Consider the following 12,063-nt stretch of genomic DNA (forward strand, 5'->3'; position numbering starts at 1 on the left):
AAGCACATCCTTTGCTCCCCAACTCAGCTTCTCTGCTCGAGGGGTTCCCTCTGCCTCAAGTACCAAGTGTCCCCACCTTTCAAGGCTCTCCTCAAATGTTCTCTCCCCTGTGAAGGCTTTCCCAGTTCACCTGCCCCTTCCCCACCCGACCCTTTCCCCACCTGACCCCAGTGAGACGTGCTTGTCCTAATCTCCATGCCCTGGTGTTGGCCTCTTCTGAGGCATTAGCTTCCCTCTGTCTGGCTCCCAGGTGGGTGAGTGTGTCTTGCTCTGCTTTGATTCACCTGAAGCGCAAAGCACGGTTCCTGGCAGACAGCAGATGCTTAAGAACTGTTTCTGCGGCCCTGAGTACCGTTCACCTCAGAGGCACAGGAGGTGCTGAGCAAAGGGACACAGAGTCACGCAAATGGAACGCTAAGATCAGCAGACACAAACCAGGCAAGGATACGCGCGACACCACAAAGAGTGAAGCGGGAGCTGCATCGGGCCTTACCCTTCTTGAACTCCTCCAGCATGGCATCCAGCTTGGTATCATGGAAGACGAAGTGCACTGGGTGGTTGTAGAAGCGGGTGATGGTCTTGAGAGGGGTGCAGTCATCGGGGTCCACGAAGGCCAAGTCTTTGACGTAGAGAATATCTACGATGTTGGATTGCTCGTCTTCATACACGGGGATGCGCGTGTAGCCGCTTTCCATAATCTCCGACATGGTGTTGAAGTCCAGGATGGCATCGTTCCGGATCATGAAGCAGTCCTGCAGCTGGGTCATGATATCCTCCACGGTTTTGGTCCGGAGTTCCAGGGCCCCCTGGATCATGTTCAGCTCCTCTTTCACGAGGTCATTATAGGGTTCCGTCACCTTCAACATCTCCATCAGCTTCTCCCGATTGTAAACGGTGCGGATCTCCTGACCCAGGAAAAAGTCCAGGAGCTTGCTGATGGGGAAACTGAGGGGGAAGGTGAGTAGCATAAAGAATTTGGTGAGAATGATAGTGTTCGCGCCCACAGCCAGCCCATGTCGGGAGCACAGGGCCTGAGGCACAATCTCCCCAAAGATGACAATGCCTATGGTGGAGAAGGCCACGGCCACCAGCCCAGACCCGATGAGGTTATCTACAAGGATGGTGAGGGAGGTGTTGACCAGCACGTTTCCCAGGAGCAGGGAGCAGAGCAAGTAGTTGCCCTTGCGTCGGATGGGCTCGATCTTGCGGGCATAGCGCCTCTCCTTCTGAGTGCCACAGTTCTGCACGATGCTCAGCTCCATGGGGTCCAGGGCCATAAGCCCCAGATTGAGGCCAGAAAATATGCCCGACAGCACTAGCAGCACCAAAATGAGGAGGATGTGCAGCCAGAGGGGCAGGAACCTCCCAGCCTCCTCCACCATGAAGAGCAGCGAGTCCTTGTCCGTCCACTTCTGCCAGGGTCCGTCCACGCCGGCGCGGGTGCACAGCGCATACAGCTTCATGTTCTCGCTCCTCCGGAGGAACTTAGTGAGCACCACCAGCATCCCGGACGTGTCCCCGCGGCTCACGTTGACCAGCTTCTGGACGACCAGGTCCTTGGTGAGCTCGGGGCAGCTGGTGGAGTTGTGGATGGTCTCGGCGTTGTCCACCTCGGTGAAGGAGATCAGGTTGCTGGAGAGGGAGCCCAGCCTCTGGCCGTACAGCCTCAGGTTCACCGTGCTGCCCTCGGACACGAAGATGATGCCATCCGAGTTCATCCCGCACGATTTGTTGCAGCTCGCCAGCCTCATGCCCAGGATCGCGCTCCGCTGGGGGTCGCCCTGGCCGCGGGCCCCCCGCGCCCACAGCAGCACCAGCAGCACCGGCGCCACCAGGAGGAGGCGCCCTCGGGCCGGCCCGCCGCCCGGGCGCCCGCCCCCGCCCACCGGCGCCATGTTGCTCCGGCTCGGCCGCTGCCGCTCCCCGCGCCCCTCCGCGCAGCCCCTCTCACGCCGCCGATCCTGCCGCTCCGCCGCCGCCGAGCCAACTGCCCGGGCCGCCTGCCTGACGTCAGGTCAGCGCCCCGCCTGCCACGCCACGCCACGCCCCTCATTTGCATGGGAGGCCCCCGCCTCCTGGCGCGCGGCTCCAGCGCCCTCCCTTAAGGAGGTCCGGCATTTAAGGTGGGGCGGTGTGGGAGCGCGGGAGCCGCGGGCGAGCGCACGCCCCGCCCTTCTCCTCGCACGCCTTTCCGCTCTCTCGGCGGGTCCTTCTCTCCTCCTCCCCGACTTGCTCTCTCGACCACGTAGTTCCTCTTCCGCAGCCCAGACTGGGCTTGGTTGCTGGGCTCTTTTCCCTTCCCCAGAAATCTGCAGCTCGGGGCGGTGGCCCTTCTCTGCAAGAACCTCTCGGAAGCAGCACCGCGTTGTGAGAAAATTGATTTTCTGCTATGAAAAAAGAAAAGGAGAACCTGAGGGCATAGGCCTGAGGGAGGTCTTCAAGTCCACCGGCATTGTTCTGGAACTCCTGGGGGTTTTGCCCACCTTGTCCCAAGACCAGAAGTGGGTTCCCCAGGCCCAGGCCCGAGGTCTCCTTTCGGGGGCCCGTGGAGGGAAAATCTGGGGAACTGAAGCTGTAGGATGTACCCGCAGATAGAAGGGCCAGGGTCTGTCGTTTCCATTTAGGACACAAATATTGAGCACCTACTACGGTCATTTGTTCCAGACTCAAACAGTACAGCAGTGAATGAGCCGAAGTTCCTGCCCCCTGGCGTTTGCAGTCTAGGATAGGAAACCGGCAATAAGCAAACACGTACGTAATATTTTTTTAATCTTCCCAACAACCCTAAGAGGTAGTGTTATTATTTCCATATTACAGATGAAGAAATTAAGTCTAGGCACAAATCAGAGTCCACCCAGACTGTTATCTTCAGAGCAGGCCTGGGTGACTTTGGATAAGGCAAGTTAGAATGTCTCTCAGCCCCATTTTCTTCATCTGTAAAATGGGGATAAGAATGGTAACACAGCAGCATCCCACTAAGCTTGTGGGAACAGCTGGCCTAGGCACTGAACAGGACAGAACAACTCTGTGAATGTTCTTTGACTATGCAGCTGTTGTTGTTATTGTTGTTGCTGTTATTATCTGCCCTGCTGGGACCAAACCCCTAACCCCAAATTGTGGTGACTGACCCTGGGGCAGCTGCCTGTGGAAACAAGCTGAGACGCGCAGCGCCAGGCCCAGCCCTGAAATGACTGCTTCCTGGGCGGCCCTACCTCGATGTCAGTCGGCAACTATGAATTGAGCACTAAGCACTCAGGGTGTGGGGGGGAAAGACCAACCGCAGCTGCCATCCAGTGAGGGAGAAGGAGACAGACAGACAAACATCCTTATAATTGCAGAGGTGTGCTGACGGGAGGATCGGGTACCAGGTTGACCACTGGGTCTTGGACCAAGTTTTCTCCCAGCCCTGGAGACAGAATCCATTTCACTGTCTCCCTGCAGAAACACTTGTGTTTATTTTTATTACGGTATACTGTTTGCCAATAAAAGCAACAATCAATACCAGCCGGAAGGAGACTAAACAGAGAAGAACAATAATATAGTGTTTTAGGAGGAGGCGTGGTGGCAGAGGCCTGATTCAACTAAGCCCTGTTAGCAAGGGTAGAGGATGCTGTGTGCTAGGCCAGCCTGAAGCGACCCCTTGCAGATGCCTCACTTCATATTCCATAGTGAGTGTCCAGCCTGCCAGTTTTTCAGAAAACAGGAGAATCAGATGGGCACTGGCCAACACAGAATAAAAGCAGAGGGCTTCCCTGGTGGCGCAGTGGTTAAGAATCTGCCTGCCAATGCAAGGGACACTGGTTCGTGCCCTGGCCCGGGAAGACCCCACATGCCGTGGAGCAACTAAGCCCGTGCACCACAACTATTGAGCCTGAGCTCTACAGCCCGCAAGCCACAACTACTGAGCCCACATGCCACAACTACTGAAGCCTGCGCGCCTGGAGCCTGTGCTCTACAACAAGAGAAGCCACGGCAATGAGAAGCCCGTGCACTGCAATGAAGAGTAGCCCCCGCTCACCACAACTAGAGAAAGCCCGCGCGCAGCAACGAAGACCCAACACAGCCAAAAAGAAAGAAAGAAAGAAAAGCAGAAAGCAGAACTTTTGACCAGCTGTTCCCTCCCATGTCCACTGACCAGCATGAGCCACCTACGTCACCTCGGAGCAAGCCCAGCTCTCAGGGATGCTTCTGCCCTCATCTCTTTCCAGCCGGCTTTAGGACCAGTGCCCTCCCCTACGGTACTTAGAGAATTTCCCATTCTATTATCGACCCACTGGCTATTTTTATTTTGCCCTTTTCAGACTATCTGTACTCAGAAGCATTCTATGCATGCACTGAGCCCAATGACAGAAGCCAGCAAAGGGAAGGAAAAAATAAATTTTCAAGATACTTGGGTTAAAAATGCCAGCGCTGGTGAGGATTTGGTAGGAAAAATCAGTCTCTGCTAAAGTTCACTTAATTACACCCATCCTGGGCTTCCCTGGTGGTACAGTGGTTAAGAATCCACCTGCCAATGCAGGGGACACAGGTTCGAGCCCTGGTCTGGGAAGATCCCACATGCCACGGAGCAACTAAGCCTGTATGCCACAACTACTGAGGCTGCGCTCTAGAGCCCGCGAACTACAACTACTGAGCCCACGTGCCACAACTAGTGAAGCCCACGTGCCTAGAGCCCGTGGTCCACAACAAGAGAAGCCACCGCAATGAGAAATCTGCTCACTGCAATGAAGAGCAGCCCCTGCTCGCCGCAACTAGAGAAAGCCCGCGCGCAGCAACAAAGACCCAATGCAACCAAAAATTAATTAATTAATTAATTTTAAAAAATTACACCCATCCATGATTATATTCACACCCGTGATTAGGTGAATAGAGCAGATGCAATGAAGTAAAGAAAAGAAATTCCCCTTTCCATGCTACCCAGGCAGAGGTCCATAGGGCCTTGTTCTGGGTGCCCATCGTAACTTAAAGGGAAGCTTTCACAATGTCCAGAATGCTTGATGCCCTGCAAATGAAGGAGGAGGCGTCATCTGTTATTAAATAGTTTATACAGTTAAGGAAAGAAGGGAGGGAGGGAGGGAGGAGGGGAAAGAAAGAAAAAGAAAGAAAGAATGAAAGGAAGGAAGAAAGAAGAAAGAAAGGGAGAAAGAAAGAAATTCTTCTTTGCCCTCCCAGGGCCTTCAGTCTGCAGGGGAGACAAGACTCCTTGGGTAATAGTTAAATGATACAATCCAGAAAGAGTCAGGGGAGGTATTTGAGATGCAGACTGGAGTCCACGTTCATTCTCTGCCTGGCATTTGTTCCTGGTTAAGGCATTAAACCTTTCCTCATCTGCAGAGTTGAGAAACTTCCCGCAGCGAGGTGGGGACATTGTGGAGACGGAGGTGTATTAATGTGCAAAGCAGGAAGCCTGGACCATGTCTGGCTCCTGTGAACGAGGCTGTAAGAACAAGAAAGTGATGTGCATGTGAGAAGCCTCTCTCCTTTAGGGGGCAGACCTGTTCCTCTGCCTGGGGTAGAAGTCTTTACTCACCTGAGTTGCCTCCATGTGAAAGTAAGGAGTTTGGAGAAGGTCCTTCCCCAAGGGGTCCTGATACCTGACCCCCAAGCATCCTAAAGCACTGCATTCACTCCATTGGGCCTGATGGGTTCTTTCCGGGACCTACGGCAGCACGTCTACACTTCCCGTGGTTGAGCCCCCTCCTTTCTGGTCCTGTGTAGGGAGACAGCCCACAAGGTTTATTGCCCTTTCTGTACCTGGCATTGAGCTGACACCGAGTATCCAGTGACGAACAAGATCCTGAATCAGTAACCTGGGATCTCCTTTCCCACTTCCTAGGCTGGGATCCTCCCAGCCTGGATTCTTAGCCCTTTTCAATCTCTGGGTCTCCACAATGGGGAGCTGTGGGCAGAGAAGCTGCCCATCTGCTGGTGGAGCTCAGAGCCTGAGGTCTGCCATGGCCCCAGGCTGGGCAGAGCCCTTGGGGGATGCCGTGGGCCTGGGCTATGACGGCCTGGCTGGCAGCAGTGGGACACCTTTTCACAGTGAGACACGGATCATCCTCAATACCTGCCACGGTCTGTTTCATCACTGTCTATGAGTCTATAGTAACCCTGAGCATTTGCAGGATACATCTGTGCCATTTAATTGTCTCAGGAGGGGGCTTGCCTGGTAGCGCAGTGGTTAAGAATCCACCTGCCAATGCAGGGGACACGGGTTCGAGCCCTTGTCCGGGAAGATCCCACATGCTGTGGAGCAACTAAGACCGTGAGCCACAACTACTGAGCCTGCGCGCCTGGAGCCCATGCTCCGCAACAGAAGAAGCCACCGGAATGAGAAGCCCGTGCACTGCAATGAAGAGTAGCCCCCCTCGCCCCAACTAGAGAAAGCCCTCACGCAGTAACAAAGACCCAACGCAGCCAAAAATAAATAAAAATTAAAAAAAAATTTTCTCAGGAGGGAAGGAGCAAGCATGAGGTTAGCTGGATGCTGCCTTTTTTTTTTTTCCTTTGGCCGCACTGCACGGCACGCAGGATCATCTTAGTTCCCCGAACCGATGCCCCCTGCATTGGACGCGCAGAATCCTAACCACTGGACCACCAGGGAAGTCCCTGGATGCTGCCTTGACTCACATCCCAACGCAGGTCATCCCAGCACGTGGGGACATGAGGACCTGGTGTGTGAGACAGATACTTCATTGAGCCAGAGAAGGGGATGAAAACATCAGGTCAGTGGATCCAGGCCAATAAAAGGATGTGCCTCTGAGAAGCAGTCAGATGCCAAAGCGGCAAGGGGAAGGAAGCATTTGTATTCACTGGCTAGGATTCAAGGCTCCCACGGCCATAGGACAGGTTGTTCTCCTTTGGGACAGACTCACGGGAGGCAGGATGCCCCACCATGCGGGTTCAGGCACAGCTTTGGAGGCACGATGGGGGTGGTGGCTTGGCCACAGATTGCCTGTGTGACCTGGGACTCCGGGACATTCTTGAGTGCGGAGTGAGAGGATGTCTGGCCCATGGTAAGAGCTCAATACCGTGACAATGATGGGAACGATGCAGCCAGGATTTTTAGAGGACACGCAGATGTCCTTAGCTCTGCTGTGTCTCTCTATCCAACTTCAGCCAGTCTTCTTGTCCTTCCCCTTCCCTTTCCTGCGGAGGAAGAAATCAATAGAGGATGATGGGGAAAACCAGAGGCTGAGGGGGAGATCACCGAGGACTGAACAAGACCACGTGTGGCCCCCTTGGGCCTCTGTGCGGAGAGAAGAAAGGAGGCTGGGGTTAGGGGAGGTCGAGCTGGTGGGGGGCAGGGGGGCTGGGCGTTACAGACAAGCTCTCAGGCTGCTGGGAGGGAGAGAAGCCTCTCATTCGGGATCAGAGAGACCTGACACCCTGTGAGCCCAGGCCTAGGGAAGCCCCTGCTGTTCCAGGGCCCCTGTGGGGAGCCCTGGGCAGCACTGGGTGTGAGAGGGGCCTGCTGGACCTAGGACTCTGCCCGCTCTCCTTCCCTCCTGCTTCCCTCCCTGTCGGGTGCACTGGAACACCCTCCGTCCCCAGGACTGGCTACCTCAGCAAGCTTTTCCTTCTGCCTCCCAAAAGGGAAAGACCCTTTTCTATTTTTTAAAATAAATTTATTAATTTACTTATCTATTTGTTTATTTATTTATTTACTTTTGGCTGCGTTGGGTCTTCATTGCTGTACGTGGGCTTCCTCTAGTTGTGGCGAGCAGGGGCACTCTTTCTTGCGGTGCGCGGGCTTCTCATTGCGGTGGCTTCTCTTGCTGCAGAGCATGGACTCTAGGCGCGTGGGCTTCAGTAGTTGTGGCACGCAGGCTCAGTAGGTGTGGCTCACGGGCTCTAGAGCACAGGCTCAGTAGTTGTGGCGCACGGGCTTTGCTGCTCTACGGCATGTGGGATCTTGCCTGACCAGGGCTCGAACCCATGTCCCCTGCATTGGCAGGCGGATTCTTAACCACTGCGCCACCAGGGAAGTCTGACCCTTTTCTATTTTAACAGATTAACTGCTCATCGCTAGAAAAAAACTAAAAAGAGCAAGCTAACGAACGCTGAGTATTTATAGAGGCTTATGAACCAAGTTTTTGGAGTCATTGTCCCTAGTTTCTGACCCTTTTTCTTAGTTGGCAGAAATGTCACGGGCTCTGACCCTTACCATCTGGTGAATTGGGGCAAAGTGCTTGGCCTCTTAGGGCCTCGGTTTCTCCATTTTAAAGATGAAGATCAAGAGACCCTTCTCTCTGTATTGCAAGAACCAAATGAGCCCTGGTTTGAAAGCACTGCTCTGTAAACACTGGTTTCTTTCCCTTCCTCCAGGCCAGGACTTTCACATTACTGTACCTTTCACTCATTTATCCATTCATGTATTTTTATATTTTTGCTGGGCTTATAAAATAGGTGTTATACATGTTCATTGCAATAAATTCAAATAACACAGGGTGTATAAAGCAGAACACGAAAGCTCCCCTACCCCCCTTCCACTGCCCAGGGGTTGTTTTTCTGGAAAGTATCCAGCCACTGTCTGCCCTCTTCATTTGCTTCTCTTCCCTAATCTGGACTGGAGGCCATTTCCCCACTGGGCTGAGAACGCTTCGGGGCAAAAACTGTGTCATAGTCATCTCTGTATCCGGAATACTCAGCATTCCATATGCGTTTGTGGAATGAATTGGATTTCCCTTTAAAAAGAGGGCAGGGGCTTCCCTGGTGGCGCAGTGGTTGAGAGTCCGCCTGCCGATGTGTGCCCCGGTCCAGGAAGATCCCACATGCCGTGGAGTGGCTGAGCCCGTGAGCCATGGCCGCTGAGCCTGCGCGTCCAGACCCTGTGCTCCGCAACAGGAGAGGCCACAACAGTGAGAGGCCCGCGTACCCCAAAAAAAAAAAAAAAAAAAAAAAAAGAGGGCAAAAACAATACTATTGGGGACCAGGGATGGGAAATGAGGAGGAAGCATTTAGCCAGTAGCTTTATATATAAAATTGTAACTTAGAAAGCTGTTTCACAAGACGATATTTACCCCTTGATATCATTTCTGCTCTGTTCTATTTCTTAGGAAAAAAAAAATCTGATCTTGATCCAACTAAATTGATTTCTTGACAGGGTCACAACTTGAAAAATACTGGTCTCATGCGTTGCTCACGGGCATCCACTGGAATACCGTTTGGGGGAAGCCTATGAGGATGGTGGGTGTTAGAATGCTCTCCTTGTAAATGTCCTCCATGCCAACAGTGCGTTCCATAATCCACATGTGGCAATAAATCAGCCCAGGCAGATCAGTGAGCCAAGTTCCTGATTCCCAAACCTTATTGGCTCCTAGCCCGACCCAGGAAGGGAGACTGCCTTACAGATCTTCATTCCCAAGTGCCCAAACAACTGCCAAGTCACCAAATACCTGTAGAGCCTTCAGCAACCAGCTCATCTTGCTAACCTCAGGTCCTTTATCTTTAACCTGAGGGAACTGGATCAGATAATTAGGTTCTATCCTAATTTAAATTCTTTGATCTAGGATTCTTCCTGGACAACCAAGGGAGGAAGGTAAAGGCAGGTCAGAGGTAGTGGGCATCTGTTGTTCTGGTCTGTTCCGCTTCCTTCCCCTCCTTCTGCAAACGGCACCTCCCTTTCCTCTGGGAACCTGTCCCACCTCCATTTTCATGGGTTCTGGTGGGGATGGGCAACTGACCAGGCCTGGACAAAAGTACCCCAGGCCACAGCAATTGACCTAGGGTGGGTAGGACACCAAGAAGGGCCAATCAGGAGCCTGGGTTTTTATATAAGGGGAGGGTCCCTAAATGGAGGTAATAGAAGCCTCAAGCTGTCTGTTACTAGGTCCCCTCCCCCTGCTGAGGGCAGTACTTCTGTTCAGCTTCACCACAGCCTTGAAAAAAGGGGTACCATTAGTCATCTCCTTTCACAGATGAGAAAAGGGAGATTTGGAAAGCTGAAGAAACCTGCTCAGGGACTTCCCTGGCAGTCCAGTGGTTAGGACTCCGCACTTCCACTGCAGGGCGCACGGGTTTGATCCCTGGTCAGGGAACTAAGATTCCCGCATGCTGCACAGCACAGCATCCCCTAAAAAATAAAGAAAGAAACCTGCTCAGGATCACACAAAAATGGATTTCGATACTGTTCCAACCTGTCTGGACTCCAAACCTTCTTAGCCCTCCTGCGTGTGCTATACCCATCTGAGGACTAGGGTTCCAGGAGCAGAACTGTAATCGGTTGACTGAGGAATTTCAATTCAGTGGGGACTTAAGATGACATGGTTTTATTTCTTCTCTAATCAAGGCTTTTAACCAATCTCTGTCAAAATTCCCCCTTCCAGCCCTCCTTGAGTTCTCTGGTGGGTCCACCATCTTTAGTGTGACTTTTAGTATCAGGAACCCAGTCAGGCCCATTAACAGCTGACATCTCATTTCTGACTTATGTCACCTGTGCCCCCTCGTTGTCGTCCTTCTCCAGGCGCGGGGTCCAGGGTCTGCTCCAAGGACTTGGAGTGGGGAAGGGCCTTGGTCAGCCTTTCACTCCTCCAGTCACTGCAGCCCATTTGGGGTGAGTGTGTATGTGTGTATCTGGTGTCAGGCGGAGGGGGTTACTTCATTCTTCCTTTTCAGGGTCAAACTTCTCCAGCATTGGGGCCTGGTAGGGCAAGGGGACAAGGGGAAGGGCAATTCCTCTTTACTTAACCTCCCACAGATTAGACCCCCCCCCCTTTATGGCTGTTGCTGCTTGACTGAGTGTGGCTTGTGTCCAGGTATTGGCTTCTTATGGGGGGGGGTTTAGCTCAGCTTCTGTTGGGACTCCTTGCCCCCAGCTTCTTGCTGTCGGGATAACCTTTGCCTGGCAGACAGCCCCTCTTGAGTCCACCCAATGGATGCTGTAGAGACCACTCCACTGATGACCCCTCTCTCCGCCTCAGGTCTTCAGTTCTCTCCTCCCTTTGCTCTAGGAGTCACAGGGCAGAACAGCAAGTCTGGTGCTTATGGTGGTATAAGATGCCAGTCCCTCTTCTTGCAGGAGCCCCCAAGTTTTCTCAGAGCACCCCCTTCACCTGACTTTGAGAAGTATGTTAGTTACCTATTGCTGCATAGCAAATTATCCCCAGAAGTTAGTTGCTTAAAATAGTAAACATTTATTATGTCATAGGTTTTTGGGGTCAGGAATTAGGAAGCACTTTATTTTATTTTATTTTTTTAATAAATTTATTTATTTTATTATTTTTGGCTGTGTTTGGTCTTCGTTTCTGCACGCGGGGTTTCTCTAGTTGCAGCAAGCCGGGGCTACTCTTCGTTGCGATGGGCTGGCTTCTCATTTCTGTGGCTTCTATTGTTGCGGGGCACAGGCTCTAGGCACGTGGGCTACAGTAGCTGCAGCACGCGGGCTTAGTAGTTGTGGCTCGCAGGCTCGAGAGCACAGGCTCAGTAGTTGTGATGCACAGTCTTAGTTGCTCCGTGGCATGTGGGATCTTCCCAGACCAGGGATCAAACCCATGTCCCCTGCATTGGCAGGCGGATTCTCACCCACTGTGCCACGAGGGAAGCCCCTAGGAAGCAGTTTAGCTGGGTGGTTCTGGCTCAGAGTCTCATGAGTTGAAATCAAGACATTAGCTGGGGCCTAATTCATCCGAAGGCTTGACTGGGGATGGAAGATCCACTTCCAGACTTGCTCACATGGCTGTTGGCAGGAGGCTTCAGTTCTTTTCCATGTGCCCTTGTCCACAGCGCTGCTCACAACATGGCAGCTGGCTTTCCCCAGAGTTAGTAATTCAAGAGAGAGCAAGACGATGTAGAAACCATGATGTCTTTTATGATCTAGCCTTAGAAGTGACATACCACCTGTTCTTTCCAATTCTATTGGCTATATGTACCAAAACTGACACACTATGGGAGGGGGCTATCCAAGGCATGAATAGCAGGTGTCACGGACTACTGGGGGCCATTTGGAGGCTGGCTGTCACAGGAGGTGAGGGAAAATCCTCTACTGAATACTGATCAACCAACAAACGTCCCCCAACGCTGACCCCCAACAGCTTCTCTTAAAAATTGGGAATACGGTCTTAC

At 52.7% G+C, this 12,063-nt stretch overlaps 2 protein-coding genes across 6 annotated transcripts in view; one reads left to right on the forward strand and one right to left on the reverse strand.

Annotated features, from left to right (window-relative positions):
• CNNM4 (cyclin and CBS domain divalent metal cation transport mediator 4) overlaps positions 1–2,119 on the reverse strand; it is a 37,377-nt gene extending 35,258 nt beyond the window's left edge. For 4 of the 5 annotated variants that reach the window (XR_004521767.2, XR_004521766.2, XR_004521765.2 and 1 more), the window contains exon 1: positions 494–2,118. Coding sequence is in view for 1 of the 5 variants with exons in the window: in XM_033838434.2 (XP_033694325.1) it covers positions 494–1,895 (1,402 nt within the window). In the remaining 4 variants the exon portion in view is untranslated. Of the gene's footprint in view, positions 1–493 lie in introns of all 5 variants that reach the window. The other variant, XR_012325588.1, reaches the window with a different exon arrangement.
• A 148-nt stretch (positions 2,120–2,267) lies between these two features.
• LMAN2L (lectin, mannose binding 2 like) overlaps positions 2,268–12,063 on the forward strand; it is a 39,925-nt gene continuing 30,129 nt past the window's right edge. The window contains exons 1-2 of the mRNA XM_019931133.2: positions 2,268–2,367; positions 2,665–2,751. The gene's annotated coding sequence lies outside the window, so the exon portion shown is untranslated. The remainder of the gene's footprint in view (positions 2,368–2,664; positions 2,752–12,063) is intronic.

Source organism: Tursiops truncatus, chromosome 14 (genome assembly GCF_011762595.2).
Source record: "Tursiops truncatus isolate mTurTru1 chromosome 14, mTurTru1.mat.Y, whole genome shotgun sequence".
NCBI classification, from domain to species: Eukaryota; Metazoa; Chordata; class Mammalia; order Artiodactyla; family Delphinidae; genus Tursiops; species Tursiops truncatus.